This window comes from Oncorhynchus mykiss, chromosome 30, assembly GCF_057628025.1.
Source record: "Oncorhynchus mykiss isolate SJ-2025 chromosome 30, ASM5762802v1, whole genome shotgun sequence".
Taxonomy (NCBI): Eukaryota; Metazoa; Chordata; class Actinopteri; order Salmoniformes; family Salmonidae; genus Oncorhynchus; species Oncorhynchus mykiss.
Window position 1 is genome coordinate 22266297 of NC_143051.1, and position 25204 is coordinate 22291500.

The window sequence follows — 25204 nt, forward strand, 5'->3', positions numbered from 1 at the left end:
TCTACCATCTCCCACAGCGGAATCCGGTTCCAGCGCTCTGCGCATTACGCCTCCGAGGGAGTACGAAGGAGCGGCGGCGAGGTGCCAGGGATTCCTGCTTCAACTAGATCTCTACCTGGCCACCGTTCGGCCGGCTCCCTCGGACGAGGAGAGCGTGAGTGCCCTCGTCTCTTGCCTCACGGGTAGAGCCCTGGAGTGGGCCAATGCTGTCTGGAACGGGCCGACTCAGCGAGGGGCGACTACCCGGAGTTCACCCGCCGTTTCCGGGCCGTGCTCGATCACCCTCCGGAGGGCCGAGCGGCAGGTGAGAGGTTGTTCCATCTCTGGCAGGGGACGAGGAGCGCGCAGGACTTCGCGCTGGATTTCCGGACCTTGGCCACTGGAGCAGGGTGGAACGACGGGCCCTGATAGACCATTACAGGTGTAGCCTGAGAGAGGACGTCCGCAGGGAGCTGGCTTGTCGGGACACAACGCTCAGCCTGGATGAACTGATAGACCTGTCGATCCAGTTAGACCATCTGCTAGCTGCTCGCGGACGTTCTGAAAGGGTCCTGTTAGTTCCACCTCCTGACCCTCCCGCTCCTATCCTGATGCATCTAGGGAGATCGGAGGAGGAGGCTCCTCCTGTACTAGTTGTGGCCGGAGAGGGCACACTTCAGGTCGGTGCTTGAGGAGTTCATCTGGGAGTCGAGAGGGCAGGCAGAACACTCCTCGGTTACCCCAGGTGAGTCAGCACCACACTCTCCCAGAGTTTCCGGTTGGTCACATGTTTTTATTAATTTGTTTCCTTAAATGTTTTCCCTCTCTCCAGCATAAGGCGCTAGTCAATTCAGGTGCAGCTGGGAACTTTATAGATCGCAGACTCGCTCAGAGGTTGAGTATTCTGTTATTTAAGATAGACCCCCCTTTTCCCGTGCACTCTTTAGATAGTCGACCATTAGGGTCAGGGCTGGTCAGGGAGGCCACAATTCCTTTGGAGATGATTACGCAGGGGAATCATAAGGAGCGGATTAGTCTGTTCCTTATCGATTCACCTGCGTTTCCGGTGGTGCTGGGGATTCCCTGGCTGGCTATTCACAATCCGACGATTTCGTGGAAACAGGGGACTCTCCAGGGGTGGTCTGATGAGTGTTCAGGCAGGTGTGTAGGAGTTTCCATCGGTGCGACAACGGTGGAGAGTCCAGACCAGGTTTCCACCGTGCGCATTCCCGCTGAGTATGCCGATTTGGCTATCGCTTTCAGTAAAAAGAAAGCGACCCAAGAGGAGTCAGGAGTCATGTGTATCCTTTATCCCAGGAGGAGACGTTGGCTATGGAGACATATGTCACGGAAGCTCTGGGACAGGGGTACATTCGGCCCTCCATGTCACCCGTCTCCTCGAGTTTCTTTTTTGTGAAGAAAAAGGATGGTGGTTTGCGTCCGTGTATTGATTATCGAGGTCTCAATTCCATCCCGGTGGGTTTTAGTTACCCACTACCTCTCATTGCTACGGCAGTGGAATCATTTCACGGAGCGAGGTTCTTCACGAAACTGGATCTCAGGAGTGCGTATAATCTGGTGCTTATTCGGGAGGGAGATGAGTGGAAAACCGCGTTTAGTACCACAGCTGGCCATTATGAGTACCTCGTCATGCCGTACGGGTTAAAGAATGCTCCAGCTATCTTTCAATCCTTCGTTGATGAGATTCTCAGAGACCTGCACGGACAGGGTGTGGTGGTGTATATTGACGATATTTTGATCTACTCCGCTACACGCACCGCGCATGTGTCTCTGCTGCGCAAGGTTCTTGGGCGACTGCTGGAGCATGACCTGTACGTGAAGGCGGAGAAATGTGAGTTTTCCAAACGAGCCGTTTCCTTCCTGGGTTATCGCATTTCCAGCTCGGGGGTGGTAATGGAGGGTGACCGCGTCAAGGCCGTGAGTAATTGGCCGACTCCGACCACGGTAAAGGAGGTGCAGCGGTTCTTAGGGTTTTCCAATTACTACCGGAGGTTTATCCAGGGTCCAGGGTTTTATTTTGGTCAGGTAGCAGCTCCTATTACCTCACTGCTGAAGGGGGGGCCGGTGCGTTTGCAGTGGTCAGTAGAGGCGGACGGAGCTTTCCGTAGGTTGAAGGCGCTGTTCACTGAGGCGCTGGTGTTGGCGCATCCGGACCCTTCTTTGGCGTTCATAGTAGAGGTGGACGCATCCGAGGCTGGGGTTGGAGCGGTGCTCTCACAACGCTCGGGTACGCCACCGAAGCTCCGCCCCTGTGCTTTTTTTTCAAAGAAGCTCGGGCCAGCGGAGCGGAATTATGATGTGGGGGACAGGAAGTTGTTGGCTATGGTTAAGGCCCTGAAGGTGTGGAGACACTGGCTTGAGGGGGCTAAGCACCCTTTCCTCATCTGGACTGACCACCGTAACCTGGAGTATATCCGATCAGCTAGGAGACTGAATCCTCGTCAGGCAAGGTGGGCCATGTATTTCACCAGATTTCGTTTTACAATCTCGTATCGACCAGGTTCCCTCAACACTAAGGCCGACGCGCTGTCCCGCCTCTATGACACTGAGGACCGGTCCATCGATCCTACTCCCATCATTCCGGCGGCTAGGCTGGTAGCACCGGTAGTATGGGAGGTGGACGCGGACATCGAGCGGGCGCTAAGGGAGGAACCTGCGCCTTCACAGTGTCCGGAGGGTCGTAGGTACGTGCCGCTCGCTGTTTGTGATCAATTGATTCGATGGGCTCATAGTCTACCCTCGTCGGGTCACGCGGGTATTTCAAGGACAGTGCGAGGTCTTAGGGGGAAGTACTGGTGGCCCACCTTGGTGAGGGATGTGCGATTCTATGTCTCCTCCTGTTCGGTGTGCGCCCAGAGTAAGGCTCCTAGGCACCTGCCACGAGGGAAGTTACAACCCCTCCCCGTTCCACAACGGCCGTGGACCCATCTATCGGTGGATTTTCTTACTGACCTTCCCCCCTCTCAGGGGAACACAACGATCCTGGTCGTTGTGGATCGGTTCTCTAGTCCTGTCGTCTTATCCCGTTGCCCGGTCTCCCTACGGCCCTGCAGACTGCGGAGGCTCTTTTCACCCATATCTTCCGGCACTACGGGGTGCCCGAGGATATTGTTTCTGATCGGGGTCCCCAGTTTACCTCCCGTGTGTTGAGGGCATTTATGGAACGTCTGGGGTTCTCGGTCAGCCTGACCTCAGGGTATCACCCGGAGAGTAATGGACAAGTGGAGAGAGTGAACCAGGAGGTGGGTAGGTTTCTGCGGTCGTATTGCCAGGACCGGCCAGGGGAGTGGGCGAGATACATCCCCTGGGCAGAAATGGCCCAGAACTCACTAAGCTACTCCTCTACCAACATGTCACCATTTGAGTGTGTGTTGGGGTACCAGCCGGTCCTGGCACCATGGCATCAGAGCCAGACTGAGGCTCCTGCGGTGGAGGAGTGGGTGCAGCGCTCTAAGGAGACCTGGAGGGCCGCCCAGGAGTCATTACGCCAGGCGAGTGGACGGCAGAAGAAGAGCGCTGACCGTCACCGCAGTGAGGCCCCCGTGTTTGCACCGGGGGACAGGGTCTGGCTCTCGACCCGAAACCTGCCCCTCCTTTGCTCTCTGCGCCTGACTCCACACCCATTCACTCATTGAGCGTTACAGGTAGCCTGATAGTGTGGTAGTGTATTCATTATGCAGAAGTCCATTAGCCTTTTACTGCAATGGGCTAAATCAGAGTCACACAGTCTTTCTTGGTAGTCTTAAACAAATGTACTTTGAAACACAAGTATACACCTCACACACATGGTTATGGGCTTACAAAACAGAAGGCACATATACCATGTCAGATATAGAGTTGAAATCTATTACATTTTGAGTTTACATCTCAATATTCCACTGTATATACATCACTGAAGACTGAAATATAACAAAACCGTTTCACATAGAAACACCAGATTTTTGGCTGTTTAAATTTGTTAAAAATATTTAAAAACATGAATAACATTCCAACCCATGATGCCACTAGGTCATATCACTGCAGGAAGGGCTACAGCTAGAGGCTGGGTGGAGGTCGAGGCCTACTTCTCTGACATCAAGAATGCAGGGTCCAGATCAAACATACTTAACAAAAATATAAACGCAACATGCAACAATTTCAACGATTTTACTGAGTTACAGTTCATATAGGGAAATCAGTCAATTGGAATAAATTCATTAGGCCCTAATCTATGGATTTCACATGACTTGTCAATGGCTCAGCCATGGGTGGGCCTGGGGGGGCATAGGAATTGAGTTGGACATACTGCCAAATGTTCTAAAATGACGTCAGAGGCGGATTTTAAGGCAGCCGCCAGCACTTCTCTGATTCAGAGGGGTTGGGTTAAATGCGGAAGACGCATTTCAGTTGAATGCATTCAGTTGTACAACTGACTAGGTATCCCCCTTTCCCTTATGGTAGAGAATTTAACGTTCAAGGTGCACCTGTGTAATAATCATGCTGTTTAATTAATCAGCTTCTTCATATGCTACACCTGTCAGGTGGATGGATCATCTTGGCACAGGAGAAATAACATTACTCACTAGTTGGAATGTAAACACATTTCTGCACAAAATTTGTGAGAAATAAGCTTTTGGTACATATGCAAAAGTTCTGGGATCTTTTATTTCAGCTCACGAAACATTGGACCAACTCTTTACATGTCGTGTTTATATTTTTGTTCCTTATAATTACCCTGCCTTTCTGACTCTGAGGTTATAAATTGTAGAGATACAGAAATCGGCATAATATTCTGAATGTAGATTTTGCATAAGAACATTATGAGAGCCTAGAATATCATCAGAAGACCCTCCATATTATGATTCTGTGATAAAAACACATCAGTAGAATACATTCTATCATTCTGCAGTTCTATGATTTGTATTTGTATGTTTTGTGGTGTTCTATGATTCTATGGTAGAATACATTGGTGTTTTATGGTTCTATGGTAGAATACAGTGGTGTTCTATGGTTCTATGGTAGAATACATTGGTGTTTTATGGTTCTATGGTAGAATACAGTGATGTTCTATAGTTCTATGCTAGAATACAGTGGTGTTCTATGGCTCTATGGTAGAATAGAGAGGTGTTCTATGGTTATTTGCTAGAATACAGTGGTGTTTAAAGATTCTAAGGAGTAGCAGTATAAGTATGAGTCAGGGTGTGTAGAGCCAGGCTGAGGCAAGGGGGACGTATTGTTAGGGGAGGTAGAGTAATGCCTCAGCAGCAGTGCTATGATTTAGGGTCTGACTAGGCCAGGCAAAACCTAGGAGACTACTAGCTAGCTACTGCCACCCCAAGAAGCACAGAGAGCAAGCACCCAGACAGAATTACAATGAGCTTTATATATATATATATACACAGAAAGCATACATACACACACACATGCACATACACACACAAACACAACAAAACACACCCCTCCGGTCGCAGCCATTATTATCAATCCTTGTTCCCTCTCTAAAACACACTCATAAATATTTGATAAAGTGTATAAAATACCAATTATGGCAATGACTCACTAACTGCGTGATTAGCAACATAATGTCATACTTTACCTTTCGTCACACATGCACACACCAGTGGAAAAAGGTACAACTATACTAAATATATTCACTTCACCAAATAATTGATTCAAACACACTGTTTTGCAATGAAGGTCTACAATAGCCTCAACCGAACTCTGTAGGGTAGCACCATGGTGTATCAGGAGGAGAGCTAGCTTTCGTCCTCCTCTTGGTACATTGACTTCAATACAAAACCTAGGAGGCTCATGGTTCACACCCCTTTCCATAGACTTACACGGTAATTATGACAACTTCCGGAGGACGTCCTCCAACCTATCAGAGCTCTTGCAGCATGAACTGACATATTGTCCACCCAATCAAATGATCAGAGAATGAATCTAGTACTGAAAGCAAAAGCTCCAGCTAGCTAGCACTGCAGCGCATAAAATGTGGCGAGTAGCTGACTCAAAATGAGAGAGAGACAATAGTTGAACAGTTTTTAACAAATGTATTTCTTCAAAAATGAAGGGGAAAGAGAGAGGTTTTGTGATTTATTTTCACTTTCAGTTTCACTTACTTAGCTAGCAAATGCAGGTGACTAGTTTAGTTGCTCAAATACCCAGCTCAAACAGAGGGATGCTATGTTAGCTAGCTGGCTATGACTATCCAACGCAATACTGGAACTCTTCAAGGTAAGCTTTTGGTTTTATTAATTTATTGCCACCGGGGCCTGCCGGTGTAACTGCTTACTGACTATACACTGTAACGTTACTGCATGATTGTAGTGGGTTTACTAACGCATTAGTTCTATTAGCCATATTGAGTAGAACGTTACTTTAGTTAATATGGGGACAACGATGTAGGCTGTGTGTGGTGGTTTGGCTAGGAAAGTTTTTTTTCGCTTGATTACATACAGCTGATGTGTTGTTCATTGAAGTCCACAAACTAAGGGAAAAGGTCAGAGGAGGAGATTGCATAGAGGTGAGAATGAATACAACGTGGCTGCTATGAAAGTGAATTGTGTTTATGCGTGATCAGGGGTTTATTCATTACGCCGATTCTGTTGAAAAATGCTTCTTAAATGGAAGCAAACAAAACGGGGATAAAAATCTGAATTTGTCCAAAATTACAGTAAGTCTTGTTTGCATCTGTTGAACTAATGATTACACCCTAGATAGGCTAGATGCAGGAAAGAGTGTGCAAGGTGGTATTGAATGACAGTCATTGTCTGTCTATGTGTCATTTTTCTCTAGACCTGTGTGCACCTATGTTGTAAACTTTCATTCATAGGCTAGGTTATAGCAACCTCATGGTGGGTTTAGGGAAAATTTGAGTATGATATAGTAGCCTAAACCTAACGATGTTAAATTGGAATATGAATGACAGTCATCCAACATGCTGTAATAGAAATAAGGCCATGCTCATGAAAATAAAATTGTCCTCCCTCATCATAAATGACACTGACCGCCACTGGCACACCCACATGCTCGCAGGAACACACATGCACACACACACACACAACTCAAACACACACAAACGCATAGTCTGCTCACCTTTCCCATCTGTAACTGAATAACTGAATAGTCCTGCTCTTTCCCCACTTTAGTGCTCTCCCTTAGCCTATCTGCGGTAAAAACTCCTGCCATTTGCACATTTCAAATTGTTAGCTATTTAAAGCTATTTAATTCCATTTAAACCCATTCAAGCCCATTTCCCAGGCAGGACAAAGGGAGAGGGGGAGATGACGGGCTGCTGTTCTCTACTGTTTTGTCTACAAGAACAATTACTTCCCTTTTACCTCAGACTGACTGATTCCACCTTTATACAGGGGGAAGAGGGAGGGAACATAACACTGTCAGTCAGCGAGGGGTGTGTGTGTGTGTGTGTGTGTGTGTGTGTGTGTGTGTGTGTGTGTGTGTGTGTGTGTGTGTGTGTGTGTGTGTGTGTGTGTGTCCTTTACTGAAGAATGGATTCCGTCTGGCCACTCTACCGTAAAGGCCTCTACCGTAAGGTTGGCCTTCTGCAAGGTTTTCCCATCTCCACAGAGAAACTCTGGAGTTCTGTCAGAGTGACCATCGGGTTCTTGGTCACCTCCTTGACAAAGGCCCTTCTCCCCCGATTGCTCAGTTTAGCCGGGCGGACAGCTCTAGGGAGAGTCTTGGTGGTTCGAAACTTCTTCCATTGAAGAATGATGGAGTACTCTGTGTTCTTCGGGACCTTCAATGCTGTAGACAATTTTTGATACCCTTCCCCAGATCTGTGCCTCGACGTACATTTCGTTTGACCTCGTGGCTTGGTTTTCTCTCTGACATGCACTGTCAACTGTGTGACCTTATATAGACAGGTCTGTGCCTTTCCAAATCATGTCCAATAAATATAATTTACAAGCGGACTTCAATGAAGTTGTAGAAACATCTCAAGGATGATCAATGGAAACAGGATGCACCTGAGCTCAGTTTCGAGTCTCATGGCAAAGGATCTGAATACTTATGTAAATAAGGTATTTCTGTTGTTAAATTTTAATAAATTGTCTAAAATTCTATTAACCTGTTTTTGCTTTGTCATTATGGTATATTGTGTGTAGATTGGTGAGTATTTTTCATTTATTTAATCCATTTTAGAATAAGGCTGTAACATAACAAAATGTGGAAAAAGTCAAGGGGTCTGAATACTTTCCGAATGCACTGTATGCACTTTCCATGTTTTCTGAAAGTCTTGAATATTCATCTAAAATGGGATGTAGATTATTAGACATTTCTCGCCTCTCTCTCTCTGTCATGTTTAATGGACAGCCACCATTGTCGAGCCTAGAGCTTTCTATTCTAGAAGTGTTACAACATGACAGTGTGAAGTGTGAAGGTGTCAGAGTGTTAAGTATCACTGTCTGTCTCTGTGTGTGTGTGTGTGTGTGTGTGTGTGTGTGTGTGTGTGTGTGTGTGTGTGTGTGTGTGTGTGTGTGTGTGTGTGTGTGTGTGTGTGTGTGTGTGTGTGTGTGCATTTGAAGTGTCAAGACAAGTGTGTGAAGACTATCACAGATCAATGTCTCCTCGAGGGAGCTCTTGAAATAGACAGAGGTTGCAACAACATCAACAAGAACAACAATAACAACAACAAATTGTCCAGACAAGGATTTCGCCATTACAGTAGGCTGTAGTTCAACATTAATAAGTAGTTCAACAGTCAAATCTGTTCCAATATAAAAGAAGGCATAGTTCAACATTCTAACTATCTGTTCCAATAACTGGACATTTCACAAGCAAACAGAGATGAATGCCAGGATGTTTAAACAGAGTAAAGTGGACTAAATAATAATAGATACCTACATTGGGTGACTGGTATTCTGTCACAATGCGTTACCCCCTGAACTGCATACTGTACACCCACAGTCTGGTGATGTCATATTTTGTCATATGATGTCATACGCCACATGACCAAAAGTATGTGGACACCTGCTAGTTGAACATCTCATTCCAAAATCATGGGTTGGTCCCCCCTTTTCTGCTATAACCTCCACTCTTCTGGGAAGGCTTTCCACTAAATGTTGGAACATTGCTGCGGGGACTTTCTGTCACAAGAGCATTAGTGAGGTTGGGCACTGATGTTGGGCAATTAGACATGGCTCTCAGTCGGCATTCCAATTCATCCCAAAGCTGTTCGATGGCGTTGAGGTCAGGGCTTTGTGAAGGCCAGTCAAGTTCTTTCACACTGGTCTCGACAAACCATTTCTGTATGGACCTCGCTTTGTGCATGGGGGCATTGTCATTCTGAAAAAGGAAAGGGCCTTCCCCAAACTGTTGCCACAATGTTGGAAGAATAGAATCGTCCAGAATGTCATTGTATGCTGTAGCGTTAAGATTTCCCTTCACTGGAACTAAGGGGCCTAGCCAGAACAATAAAGAACAGCCCCAGACTATTATTCCCCCTCCACCAAACTTTACAGTTGGCACTATGCATTGGGGCAGGTATCATTTTCCTGGCATCCGCCGAACCCAGATTCATCAGTCGGACTGCTAGATGGTGAAGCGTGATTCATCACTCCAGAGAACCCGTTTCCACCTCTCCGGAGTCCAATGGCAGTAAGCTTTACATCACTCCAACCAATCCTTGGCATTGCGCATGGTGATCTTAGGGTTGTGTGCTGCTGCTTGGCCATGGAAACCCATTTCATCAAGCTCCCGACGAACAATTCTTGTGCTGACGTTGCTTCCAGAGGCAGTTTGGAAGCGAGGACAGAAGATTTTTATGCTCTATGCGCTTCAGCACTCAACGGCCCCGTTCTGTGAGCTTGTGTGGTCTACCACTTTGCGGCTGAACTGTTGTTGCTCCTAGATATTTCCACTTCAAAATAACAGCACCTACAGTTGACTGGGGCAGCTCTAGCAGGGCAGAAATACGACAAACTAACTTGTCGTAAAGTTGGCATCCTATGACGGTGCCACTTTGAAAGTCACTGAACTTTTCAGTTAGGCCATTCTACTGTCAATATTTGTCTAAGGAGATTGCATGGCTGTGTGCTCGATTTTATACACCTATCAGCAACGGGTGTGGCTGAAATAGCCAAATCCACTAATTTGAAGGGGTGTCCACATACTTATGTATATATAATATATTTTCCCAGAACTTGGTTATTTATTCCCAATATGTCATGTTATTAATTGTGACTTTAAAAAATTGATCTCAACTAGCTTACTGTATGTTATCGCCTGGTTACACACACACTCACATATGCACACACACCAGCACACCGTTTTAAATCAATGCAATCTCAGGACTACATGAAAGAACAATCCTCAGGGATATTTGCTCTGAAAATACAAGATAAGCTTCGGTAGGAAATTAGAGACTTCCTGAGATACAGCAGAGGCAGGATTTCAGGGTAAAAACTTCACAACACACACATACGCACGCACAAACGTAGACACACACACGTGTGAACATGTGAGCATGCAGACACACACGCACACACACACACAGGGAGGGAGTTATGGTTATAGAAAAATCCCAGATCACTTGAATAAGATAAAAGAGCATGTTTTTGTGCCTGATATTTCAGCAGTACTAATGGTGTTTTGGCTGTGCTGACCACACATACAACAGAATCCTCTCCAAAACACACACAAACACTCACATACGCGCGTGCACTTGAAGAGCGCTTTAAACACGACTCTTACTGGAGTGCTCTCTCTCTCTGTTATTTGTGTGTTAGTATGTAGGCTATGTGACAGAGACAGAGAGGAACAAAGAGAGATAGAGAGAAAGAAGAGAGAAGCAGAGAGATTAAAAGAGAGAGGCGAGGGAGAGCGAGAGCAGAGAGAGGGACTCAGGGACGGTTCCAGAATAAGCAACATAAGCGGTCCCTTAGGGGCCGTGGCCCCCCCAAAAAATGGATTCAGTCAAGGTCTCAACTTACTATATAGAGTAAGAATATTAGAATACACCAGGTGCAATTTTGAAATGTGTTTGTGCTTCAGCAGTTTTCAGCAGTTTTCTCCGCCCCATTGCAAAATGTAGAGAATTGCAGGAAATGAAAACTTGAAAACTTACATTTTTCCCTCCACTGTAAAGAGGGTGGCCACTAACATGTTATTCCTCAAGGTGGGGGGCCCGCAATTCTCGCTTAGGGCCCCCAAAAGGCTAGGGCCGGCCCTGAAGAGACTGACTGCATTTGATCTACGATTCTTCTTAGCTGATGGGTGATGTGCCTAGAACAATTAATACTAGAACAATATATGAACCATATAAATATTCAATTTCTATGACAGGAACATTATACAGTAATGACAACAATACAAAGGTTGTATTCAATAAATTACACAGTAAGGTGCATAATTTTTTACTTGCCTGCTGGGGGGGATGGGAGACACCCAGCTCCACTAAAACTATTGACAACTGATTGTGGTTTTCAAGGGATTGCTTAAGAAATGCTACAATTATTTAGTTGTAATATGATCACCTCTTGAAAAGCACAGCCAGAACTACAAATTTCAGATTATTCCATGCAAAGCAATTGAGCACATTTAGCTATATAATCTGAGTTACAGCATGTAACTGTATGCTTTTCATGATCAGTATTCATGTAATTTCAGAGGGTTGCAGCCTATCTTTTTGATGTGTAGGCCTAGCTAACTAGCTAAGCAAACAACTTGTGTCACTTAGCTTGCTTCATCAAGAGATCATCGATGACAAGTAGGATATATTTTGAGTCTAAGCCTGCCCTTGTAATATTGTCTGTCTGACTACTGTCAGCTGGCAAGCAAATCAAACAATATTTAGAGATAACTAGCTAGCTAGTTTTAGCCACTGAAGGTTAGCTTATTAGCTAGCTGGCCAAATTTGCATGATTTGTTGTTAGCCAGCTAGCCAATTTGACATGATCCATCAATCAATGCCATGTCTGTCGCATTGCACAGCCAGCAGCAATGGTGATTAAACGGTTTTAAAACAACATTAATAAGGGGATAAATATGCTAGCTAGCTTAGGTATGTTGGTTGGAGAAGAAAGTACATAACTAACTTACCACAATGTTTAGGCAACTTTACAAAGTTTCTAGCTTGCAAACAATACATGGGCAAATGAGCCCTTCTGCTGCATGACAGGCACAGCCCACAATGGATGAGAAACATACATACATTGTCAGGTATATATATATAAAATATTTTAGATCTAATAAAATGGTGGCTTATATTGAGAGACAGAGGTGTACTCCAGCGTTGTTTTGTGCTGTAATGCACTTTTGCCCTCCCCAGTTTAAATTGGAACGAAATATGACGTAATTGATAAAGTGACATCATAATCAATCATTCGGGATCTAGTTAAGAATATTATTCCAGGAATGGTTTTGACAAGGTGAAAGGAAGATCTTCAAAGAACAACCCACTGTGGTTCATACGTTCTAAGAACAACCCACTGGGGATCTGTCAATGTTGCTGGAGTGTTCCTGAAATGGATCAGTGAGAGAGAGAAGACAGACGAAATGGCATAAAGATACACCTAGAAACTAGCAGCTAGCTTTGATGATATAATAGCATTCTGGCAGCCTGATAATATGAGTTTGGCTGGACTTCTTCTTTTAGAGAGTGTAGAGCAGAGTTCAATTCAGTACAATATATTCCGTTCTGTGTTTCTCATTTAGTAAGCGCAATGGAGCAATCAATGCCAAGGTTTTGGGTTTCAGTTCCACTGGAATCATACACAAAGATGTATTATACTGTATTATACTCATAATACTGTAAGCCACTTTAGATACAATCCTCTGCTAGGTTTATATGATTATCAGGCCTATATTACAACTTTATTCCCAGTGGTGTGTTCGAGACCACCTAAAGCGAGACCGATTCAAGTAGCAAATCGAGTCCAAGTCAAGACCAAGACATGGTGACCGAGACCAGAAGGGGACAAGAGGTCCAAGACCGAGTCAAGACTGAGACCAGGAAATGTGAGTCCAAGACAATGACTGTAATTTTGTCAAATCGCCACCATAACAAGAGATCAAAATGTCCAGTATTTCTGTTCATATTTCAGAAGAACCAATGACATTCAGAATGGTGAACAAAATGCATGCTGAGTGCAAATAGAGACATTCTACAAATGTTTACTAACCCAAACCCAGTGGGGAACAATGAGGGCCTTCCACGCTTTCAGATTATTATTATAAAATAATAATAACAACAATAATAATTCAAATTATATTATTCATTTGTAATAATGTCTCTGGGGATCGTCTCTGGGGATATACATCTAGCTACTGTAGCTAAATCAGCCATTGGCTAGGCCATCAGAAGCTAGACCGAAGGCATCTGCCATTCAACCATAATTCATCTGAATTAAGGCTAAACTTCGGTCTTCTCAAAGGCCAACAGGACACTGCGCAATAGCGAGCAGTAGTTTTACCATGGTCTAGCTAGCTATCTATTGTTGTCGGCTAGATTGCAGCTGCTGCAGCAGGTGTTATCGAAGAGAATGTTGCTGCTAATATTTTAGCTTCTGCCCTTTCAAGAATAACTTTCAACAACAAGTTAAAACCTTTTACTGCAGTGGGCTAAATCAGGGTCACACAGAGTGATTCTTGGTAGTCTTAAATAAATCTACTTTGAAACAAAAGTATACACCTCACACGCATGGTTACGGGCTTAAAAAATAAGACATTTGTACCATGTCAGATATAGAGTTGAAACGTATTCCATTGTTTTGTTTGAATCACAATATTACACTTTATATACATCAGAGAAGACTGAAATAAAACGTAATAACATTCCACCCATGAGACCAAAGAGGGTGTTTTTGTTCATAGACCACAGGAAAGGGTTGTTTCATTATTGTCATCTGGTGAGTGGAACTGTGTTTTTTGTAATAATAATGTATATTTTTGTAGTTTTTGCCCAATCTGATTGGGTGGCCCTGGCAGGGTCTGGCTCCCCAGTTGGTGGGCTTGTGTCCACCCAGGCCCACTCATGCCTATGCCCCTGATTCAAGCAGCACAAATATAGCCTACTAACCAAGACTTCTAACCAAACTTTTTCAATACCTAGTTTGCATATCCATTGTTGTTAGTATTTACTGGTAGGTATCATAAATTGAAACATCTTTCCTACCTACTGGCTGCAGATACTTTGTGAGCGGCTCCATCAAAAAAGTAGTTGAGAGCTGCATGCTCTTGATGCCTGCAGATGGTATTCCGGTTCAACTAGGCTATGTATGTGGCCCGCAATATTTTTCACAAGGATTGTGTAGGCTACTTTGTGCATGATTTCACCACTGTACTACATAAATCATATACCTCCACTAAACTACTTTGACACGCATCAGGGGAGATGAAGAAGTGAGTATATGCAATGCCCACTGACGACAAAATGGGTATACAGCGTATACCTGCATGTAGCCTCCACTACACCACTTAACAAAAAGTGCACTTTCTCAGTGCGCTGGTATTACCGTTGCTGTCCTTTCACAAACCTGTCACACACTAAAGGCCTAGATTCAATAGGTTGGTCACTGCGCAAACATGTCTATAATATATATAATGACTGTTCAGGTATTAATGTTTCAAGAACATAGTGTATATATTTGGCCTTATGCGATTATTTAATGGAAGCTGATAAATGTTTGTTTTTTTCATCCCCTGGTCTTGGGTGGTCCCAGTACTTGTCCTTACTGTCTATCCAACCCTGTCCCAGTACTTGTCCTTACTGTCTATCCAACCCTGTCCCAGTACTTGTCCTTACTGTCTATCCAACCCTGTCCCAGTACTTGTCCTTACTGTCTATCCAACCCTGTCCCAGTACTTGTCCTTACTGTCTATCCAACCCTGTCCCAGTACTTGTCCTTACTGTCTATCCAACCCTGTCCCAGTACTTGTCCTTACTGTCTATCCAACCCTGTCCCAGTACTTGTCCTTACTGTCTATCCAACCCTGTCCCAGTACTTGTCCTTACTGTCTATCCAACACTGTCCCGGTACTTGTCCTTACTGTCTATCCAACACGGTCCCAGTACTTGTCCTTACTGTCTATCCAACCCTGTCCCAGTACTTGTCCTTACTGTCTATCCAACACGGTCCCAGTACTTGTCCTTACTGTCTATCCAACCCTGTCCCAGTTCTTGTCCTTACTGTCTATCCAACCCTGTCCCAGTACTTGTCCTTACTGTCTATCCAACACTGTCCCAGTACTTGTCCTTACTGTCTATCCAACACTGTCCCAGTACTTGTCCTTACTGTCCGAAGACCGTACAAATGTATCCACACTGTCCCAGTTCTTGTCCTTACTGTCTATCCAACCCTGTCCCAGTACTTGTCCTTACTGTCTATCCAACACTGTCCCAGTTCTTGTCCTTACTGTCTATCCAACACTGTCCCAGTACTTGTCCTTACTGTCCGAAGACCGTACAAATGCATCCAACACGGAGACAAGACGGAGACACTCAAAAGGTGGTCTCTAGGCTGTTTATTCTCCTCAGGGGCAGTAAAGAATAATTGTTGGAGGACAGAACATACATGCTCCACATTGACCTACTATACATGCTATATACTGTATCGGTCCTTGATAAATCTCCCATGGGAGTCAACCATGTTGACAACCCTCTAGTACCAGAGAGACCTAGGGTTGAATCCTGCATTGAATCCCACTATATGTTATTGCTCACATACATCCAGGGATATCATGAGTTATACATTGGTATTCTGTTATTACACTGGAAACAGATTTGGGCTGGTCGGGCTCGGTTGCTGATGCTGCAATACTGTAACTTTTCTGCTGCGGAGGCGAGGTGTGTGTGTGTGTTTACACTGTGGGAGGCGAGAGGTGTTATAATATTCTGCGGAGGAAAAACACATCAATGGACTGAACGAAAATCACAGTCTGACCAGGTCTCTATCTCTCCGCTCTCTCTTTTCAACGCTCTCTTTATTTATCTACACTCGCTCTCCCTTTTCATCTATCTCTGTGGCATACATTTATTTAACGAGGCAAGTCAGTTAAGAACAAATTGTTATTTACAACGACAGCCTACTGGGGAACAGTGGGTTAACTGCCTTGTTCAGGGGCAGAACGACAGATGTTTACCTTCTCATCTCGGGGATTCAATCCAGCAACCTTTCGGTTACTGGCCCAACGCTCTAACCACTAGGCTACCTGCCGCCCCAAACAGTAGTGAAAAAACACTTCAGTTATAGGCAGCGCTCTTCAAGTGTGTGCGTGCGTGTGTGTGTGTCATCAAATTAACAACACTCACACAGCAGAAACAGCACTTGAAAGAAGCCCTCTTGTCACATTCTGCACCACTCCAATCAGTCAATAGAGCTCTGTATTGTATAACACCACACACACACACACACACACACTCACCAGTCCGGAAGCAAAGAACACGGCCAGTAGAGCGAGGCATGCTCCCATCACTATGAGCAGTAGGAACACAATGAGAGGGTGTTGTTGGCTCATACGGTAGTAGGACTCATACAGCCAGTCCTGGGTCTTCTGTCCCCCAACACACACCTGTCCCTGTGTCGGGGTCTCCCCAAAACCTACAAACACATCCCCCAGGGCTTCTCCCCCGTCTCCCCCCTCTCCCCCACGTTCCAGAAGGTAGCGCCCCCGAGTCCGTAAGGCCTCCTGCCACATGGTAGCGACTTTGGGGGGTGTGCCAAGTCCCGGTCCAAACCCACTACCCCACTTGTCCCAAATGGACAACAAACAGTAGCCTCTCCTCTTCCTCCTATTCTTCCTCTTTGGGGAGTTTTGTCAAATAAACAAACAAATCCTGGCTCTTCTCCTCCTCCTCTTCCTCCTCCTCTTTTTCCTCTCGCTAGTCCACCTCTGTGAGTTTGGTCAGACTCACAGTCACAATCAAATCCTGAATCCCTCTGCGTACTGATCCTTTTCCTATCTTTCTTCTCCTCCTCCTCTTCCTCAATGAGTCTGGTCAGACACAGAAAAAAGAAACAGGTCCTTCTTTCTTCCTCCTGTCCCTGGTTTATTACAGTCAGACACAGAGAGAGGAGGTTGTCTCCACGTGTAGCACACTGCTGCTGCTGCTGCTGCTCCTAGGCAACATGTTCCCTCGTCAGAAAGGAGAGAGAGACAGATCGAGTGGGTGTTAGTGTGAGGCAGAAAAACTGTGTGTGTGTGTGTCTGTCTGTGTGTGTGTGTGAGAGAGAGAGAGAGAGAGAGAGAGAGCGAGGAAGAGAGAGAGAGGGAGAGAGTGTGTGTGCGTGTGTGTGCCTGTGTGTGACGGCGGAAGAGTGTAAGGGAGAGGAAGAGAGGGAAGGAAAGTGTCAAAGTGGATCGAGGCGAGAGAGAGAGAGAGAGAGAGAGAGACAGAGCGAATGGAGAGAGAGGGAGTCAGAAAAGGGGAGGCAAGAGAGAAAAAGGGGTGAAAGAGAGAGTGAGACTGACAGGGAGAACGTAGCACCAGGGAGGCAGGGATAGAAAGATATAGGGGAGGTATAGAGAGGGGGAGACAAAAGAAAGAGAAGGGGAAGGGAGGGGGTAACAGCTGTGCTAATGTGAGAGGAGTGAGGGAGCGAGGGAGTAAGGGAGATTGGAAAAAGAAGACTGAACAGAGAGGATGAGAAGCTGTATAACAGCTGGAGAATGGATTGAAGAGAGCGAGACAGAGATAGATGTAGAGGAAGGAAAGGGAGGAGAAAGGGAGAGATGTGCGGGATCAGGGAGGGAAAGTCTTGAGAGAGAGGATGAGGGATGAGAAAAAGAGAAAAAACATGTAAATTGATAAAGAGAGAGAGTAAAGAAGAAGAGAATGAGAGTAGAATGAAAGAGAGAGGGATCCCCAGGAAGTCGTGACTCATCTAACACAATGTCCTGTCCACACTCCCTCCCTCTCTCTTTCCCAGTCTGCATCTTTCTCTCTCTCTCTCCCTCCTTCCCTCACTCTCTCTCTCCCCCGGACTTTAGCTTTCACTCTCTGTCTCTCAACCTCCCTACCTCCATCCCTCTCTCCCGGTTTGTATCTTTCTCTTTCCCTCTCTCCCTCCCTCTCTCTCTCTCTCCGTCTCTATCTCCCTCTCTCCCTCCCTCCCTCTCTCTCTCTCGCCGTCTCTATCTCCCTCTCCGCTTCTTTTACCCACTCTCCATTTTATTGTTTCTCTTTCTCATTTCCTCTTTCCTCTCTCCTTTTCCTCTCGTTTCTCCACTACATGTCCGTATCTGAGGTGTGAAAGCTGTCACACCAATTGATCCCTAGATCTGCTTTTTTATTATTTTTCTCAAGCAAGACTAATCATTCATTTTTCATGACGTAATGATTTCATTGCACTGGCAGCTCCGTCAATTAAATACCATTGGTTATTATGGTCCCACTTTATATCAAAGCCACACTGCAACGTGCTTATTACCACCAACAAAATGTGAACTAACTGAATTATGCATTTCATGACATTTTCAAAGATACACTTGATTTTTTAAATGTTGTGCAGTGTGCTCTATGAATGACTTTCCATTTGAGCAAAATTCCTTTATTAACCATGATTTGAAGCTAGATTTAACAAGTACGATTCTTCTAAATCAATGGCTATATGAGTTGGGTTTACTGGGAAATTTACAGTGACTCTAAATGTGTTTGAAATGTATTCTAATGTATTCTAAGAACTTTCCAATACACTGTAGTACACATTGTGACTGGGATCTAAAATGAAGGCCATTTTCGTGAAATTGGCAATGTTTTAAAGCAGTGAACTCAGTGACCCTGGTAAATGTGTGAAAGTTATTTTTTCTGTTCTCCCCTGTTGACTCATACACTTCTGTACTTAGTTTCTTCAATGTGTTCACTGTCTGATAGGTGCAGTGTGTGTGTGTGTGTGTGTGTGTGTGTGTGTGTGTGTGTGTCTAATTGGAAACACTTTATTTGTCAGCTCAGTGTGTTGCATCCATTACATTTAATTGGTGTAAATCCATTGGTTTAATCCATAATCCTTTACATTATAGGAGAAGTTCCATCTCCAAGCTTATCCATTGATTTGAAGTCAATTTTTAACTGGCACGCTTGTAGGGAACAGAAGACCATTTGGGACGCAGCCGAGATGTTAGAGACTGTATTACATGAATAAGATATTCCTCTAAATGATCATCATCATGTAATGTAGAATCCAAACCAACATGTATCCCCATCAGTTATAAATATTATAGATCATGGTGTGAAGAGTGAGATTATCAGTTATAAATATTATATATCATGGTGTGAAGAGTGAGATTATCAGTTATAAATATTATATATCATGGTGTGAAGAGTGAGACTATCAGTTATAAATATTATATATCATGGTGTGAAGAGTGAGATGATCAGTTATACATATTATATATCATGGTGTGAAGAGTGAGATGATCAGTTATAAATATTATATATCATGGTGTGAAGAGTGAGATGATCAGTTATACATATTATATATCATGGTGTGAAGAGTGAGACTATCAGTTATACATATTATATATCATGGTGTGAAGAGTGAGATGATCAGTTATAAATATTATATATCATGGTGTGAAGAGTGAGACTATCAGTTATAAATATTATATATCATGGTGTGAAGAGTGAGATGATCAGTTATAAATATTATATATCATGGTGTGAAGAGTGAGACTATCAGTTATACATATTATATATCATTGTGTGAAGAGTGAGACCATCAGTTATAAATATTATATATCATGGTGTGAAGAGTGAGACTATCAGTTATACATATTATAGATCATGGTGTGAAGAGTGAGATGATCAGTTATAAATATTATATATCATGGTGTGAAGAGTGAGACGATCAGTTATAAATATTATATATCATGGTGTGAAGAGTGAGACTATCAGTTATACATATTATAGATCATGGTGTGAAGAGTGAGATGATCAGTTATAAATATTATATATCATGGTGTGAAGAGTGAGACTATCAGATATAAATACTATATATATATATATCATGGTGTGAAGAGTGAGATGATCAGTTATACATATTATAGATCATGGTGTGAAGAGTGAGACTATCAGTTATACATATTATATATCATGGTGTGAAGAGTGAGATGATCAGTTATACATATTATAGATCATGGTGTGAAGAGTGAGACTATCAGTTATACATATTATATATCATGGTGTGAAGAGTGAGATGATCAGTTATAAATATTATATATCATGGTGTGAAGAGTGAGACCATCAGTTATAAATATTATATATCATGGTGTTAAGAGTGAGACAATCAGTTATACATATTATATATCATGGTGTGAAGAGTGAGACTATCAGTTATACATATTATATATCATGGTGTGAAGAGTGAGATGATCAGTTATAAATATTATATATCATGGTGTGAAGAGTGAGACCATCAGTTATAAATATTATATATATCATGGTGTGAAGAGTGAGATGATCAGTTATAAATATTATATATCATGGTGTGAAGAGTGAGACCATCAGTTATAAATATTATATATATCATGGTGTGAAGAGTGAGATGATCAGTTATAAATATTGTATATCATGGTGTGAAGAGTGAGACTATCAGTTATACATATTATATATCATGGTGTGAAGAGTGAGATGATCAGTTATACATATTATATATCATGGTGTGAAGAGTGAGATGATCAGTTATACATATTATATATCATGGTGTGAAGAGTGAGATGATCAGTTATACATATTATATATCATGGTGTGAAGAGTGAGACTATCAGTTATACATATTATATATCATGGTGTGAAGAGTGAGATGATCAGTTATAAATATTATATATATCATGGTGTGAAGAGTGAGATGATCAGTTATAAATATTATATATCATGGTGTGAAGAGTGAGATGATCAGTTATACATATTATATATCATGGTGTGAAGAGTGAGATTATCAGTTATAAATATTATATATCATGGTGTGAAGAGTGAGACTATCAGTTATACATATTATATATATCATGGTGTGAAGAGTGAGACCATCAGTTATAAATAATATATATCATGGTGTGAAGAGTGAGACCATTGGTTATAAATAATATATATCATGGTGTGAAGAGTGTTACCATCAGTTATAAATATTATATATCATGGTGTGAAGAGTGAGATGATCAGTTATAAATATTATATATCATGGTGTGAAGAGTGAGACCATCAGTTATAAATAATATATATCATGGTGTGAAGAGTGAGACCATCAGTTATAAATAATATATATCATGGTGTGAAGAGTGAGATGATCAGTTATAAATATTATATATCATGGTGTGAAGAGTGAGACCATCAGTTATAAATAATATATATCATGGTGTGAAGAGTGAGACCATCAGTTATAAATAATATATATCATGGTGTGAAGAGTGAGATGATCAGTTATAAATATTATATATCATGGTGTGAAGAGTGAGACCATCAGTTATAAATAATATATATCATGGTGTGAAGAGTGAGACCATCAGTTATAAATATTATATATCATGGTGTGAAGAGTGAGACGATCAGTTATAAATATTATATATCATGGTGTGAAGAGTGAGATGATCAGTTATAAATATTATATATCATGGTGTGAAGAGTGAGATGATCAGTTATAAATATTATATATCATGGTGTGAAGAGTGAGATGATCAGTTATAAATATTATATATCATGGTGTGAAGAGTGAGATGATCAGTTATAAATATTATATATCATGGTGTGAAGAGTGAGATGATCAGTTATAAATAATATATATCATGGTGTGAAGAGTGAGACCATCAGTTATAAATATTATATATCATGGTGTGAAGAGTGAGATGATCAGTTATAAATAATATATATCATGGTGTGAAGAGTGAGACCATCAGTTATAAATATTATATATCATGGTGTGAAGAGTGAGACCATTGGTTATAAATAATATATATCATGGTGTGAAGAGTGAGATGATCAGTTATACATATTATATATCATTGTGTGAAGAGTGAGATGATCAGTTATAAATATTATATATCATGGTGTGAAGAGTGAGATGATCAGTTATAAATATTATATATCATGGTGTGAAGAGTGAGATGATCAGTTATAAATATTATATATAATGGTGTGAAGAGTGAGATGATCAGTTATAAATATTATATATCATGGTGTGAAGAGTGAGACCATCAGTTATAAATACTATATATCATGGTGTGAAGAGTGAGATGATCAGTTATACATATTATATATCATTGTGTGAAGAGTGAGATGATCAGTTATACATATTATATATCACTGTGTGAAGAGTGAGATGATCAGTTATAAATATTATATATCATGGTGTGAAGAGTGAGATGATCAGTTATAAATATTATATATCATGGTGTGAAGAGTGAGATGATCAGTTATACATATTATATATCATTGTGTGAAGGGTGAGAGCATCAGTTATAAATAATATATATCATGGTGTGAAGAGTGAGACCATCAGTTATAAATATTATATATCATGGTGTGAAGAGTGAGATGATCAGTTATACATATTATATATCATTGTGTGAAGAGTGAGACCATCAGTTATAAATATTATATATCATGGTGTGAAGAGTGAGATGATCAGTTATACATATTATATATCATGGTGTGAAGAGTGAGACTATCAGTTATACATATTATATATCATGGTGTGAAGAGTGAGATTATCAGTTATAAATATTATATATCATGGTGTGAAGAGTGAGATTATCAGTTATAAATATTATATATAATAGTGTGAAGAGTGAGATGATCAGTTATACATATTATATATAATGGTGTGAAGAGTGAGATGATCAGTTATAAATATTATATATCATGGTGTGAAGAGTGAGATGATCAGTTATACATATTATATATCATGGTGTGAAGAGTGAGACTATCAGTTATACATATTATATATCATGGTGTGAAGAGTGAGACGATCAGTTATAGATATTATATATCATGGTGTGAAGAGTGAGACGATCAGTTATAGATATTATATATCATGGTGTGAAGAGTGAGACCATCAGATATAAATATTATATATTATGGTGTGAAGAGTGAGACTATCAGTTATACTTATTATAGATAATGGTGTCAAGAGTGAGATGATCAGTTATACATATTATATATCATGGTGTGAAGAGTGAGATGATCAGTTATACATATTATAGATCATGGTGTGAAGAGTGAGATGATCAGTTATAAATATTATATATCATGGTGTGAAGAGTGAGATGATCAGTTATAAATATTATATATCATGGTGTGAAGAGTGAGACTATCAGTTATACATATTATAGATCATGGTGTGAAGAGTGAGATGATCAGTTATACATATTATATATCATGGTGTGAAGAGTGAGACTATCAGTTATACATATTATATATCATGGTGTGAAGAGTGAGACTATCAGTTATACATATTATATATCATGGTGTGAAGAGTGAGATGATCAGTTATAAATATTATATATCATGGTGTGAAGAGTGAGATGATCAGTTATACATATTATATATCATGGTGTGAAGAGTGAGACCATCAGTTATAAATATTATATATTATGGTGTGAAGAGTGAGATGATCAGTTATAAATATTATATATCATGGTGTGAAGAGTGAGACCATCAGTTATAAATATTATATATATCATGGTGTGAAGAGTGAGATGATCAGTTATAAATATTATATATTACGGTGTGAAGAGTGAGACCATCAGTTATAAATATTATATATTATGGTGTGAAGAGTGAGATGATCAGTTATACATATTATATATCATGGTGTGAAGAGTGAGATGATCAGTTATAAATATTATATATCATGGTGTGAAGAGTGAGATGATCAGTTATACATATTATATATCATGGTGTGAAGAGTGAGATTATCAGTTATAAATATTATAGATCATGGTGTGAAGAGTGAAACTATCAGTTATAAATATTATATATCATGGTGTGAAGAGTGAGATGATCAGTTATACATATTATATATCATGGTGTGAAGAGTGAGATGATCAGTTATAAATATTATATATAGGTTGGAGTATGAGAGTGGATATAAGAGGTTCCGGAGGGTCCTTCCTCCATTAACAGTTTTCATTTTTTTTAACCACTTTAATAGCAGGATAAAAACAAATAAAATCACATATTAAAATAAGTAAGTATGTAAATGTACACTAAACATGAGGACAGACTAACCCTTACACTAAATATAAGGACAGACTAACCATGGAGAACACTAAACATGAGGACAGACTAACCAGGGAGAACACTAACATGATGACAAACTAACCATGGAGAACACTAAACATGATGACAGACTAACCAGGGAGAACACTAACATGATGACAGACTAACCAGGGAGAACACTAAACATGATGACAGACTAACCAGGGAGAACACTAAACATGATGACAGACTAACCAGGGAGAACACTAACATGATGACAGACTAACCAGGGAGAAAACTAAACATGATGACAAACTAACCAGGGAGAACACTAAGCATGACGAAAGACTAACCATGGAGAACACTAACATGATGACAGACCAACCAGGGAGAACACTAAACATGAGGACAGACTAACCAGGGAGAACACTAAACATGATGACAGACTAACCAGGGAGAACACTAAACATGATGACAGACTAAACAGGGAGAACACTAAGCATGATGAAAGACTAACCAGGGAGAACACTAAACATGATGACAGACTAACCAGGGAGAACCCTAAACATGATGACAGATTAACCAGGGAGAACACTAAACATGATGACAGACTAACCAGGGAGAACACTAAGCATGATGAAAGACTAACCAGGGAGAACACTATACATGATGACAGACTAACCAGGGAGAACACTAAACATGATGACAGACTAACCAGGGAGAACACTAAACATGATGACAGACTAACCAGGGATAACACTAAACATGATGACAGACTAACCATGGAGAACACTAAACATGATGACAGACTAACCAGGGAGAATACTAAACATGAGGACAGACTAACCAGGGAGAACACTAAACATGATGACAGACTATCCATGGAGAATACTAAACATGATGACAGACTAACCAGGGAGAACACTAAACGTGATGACAGACTAACCAGGGAGAACACTAAGCATGATGAAAGACTAACCAGGGAGAACACTAAACATGATGACAGACTAACCAGGGACAACACTAAACATGAGGACAGACTAACCAGGGAGAACACAAACATGTTGACAGACT

The 25204-nt window shown here is 41.7% G+C and overlaps 1 protein-coding gene across 13 annotated transcripts in view; it reads right to left on the reverse strand.

Annotated features, from left to right (window-relative positions):
- Positions 1-17767, reverse strand: part of adcy2b (adenylate cyclase 2b (brain)) — an 83080-nt gene extending 65313 nt beyond the window's left edge. For 6 of the 13 annotated variants that reach the window (XR_016493558.1, XR_016493556.1, XR_016493557.1 and 3 more), the window contains exon 1: positions 16366-17260. Coding sequence is in view for 9 of the 13 variants with exons in the window: in XM_090227827.1 (XP_090083953.1) it covers positions 16366-16638 (273 nt within the window). In the remaining 4 variants the exon portion in view is untranslated. Of the gene's footprint in view, positions 1-16365 lie in introns of all 13 variants that reach the window. The other 7 variants (XM_090227829.1, XM_090227828.1, XM_036970831.2 and 4 more) reach the window with 6 other exon arrangements.
- Between the last annotated feature and the right edge of the window lie 7437 nt (positions 17768-25204).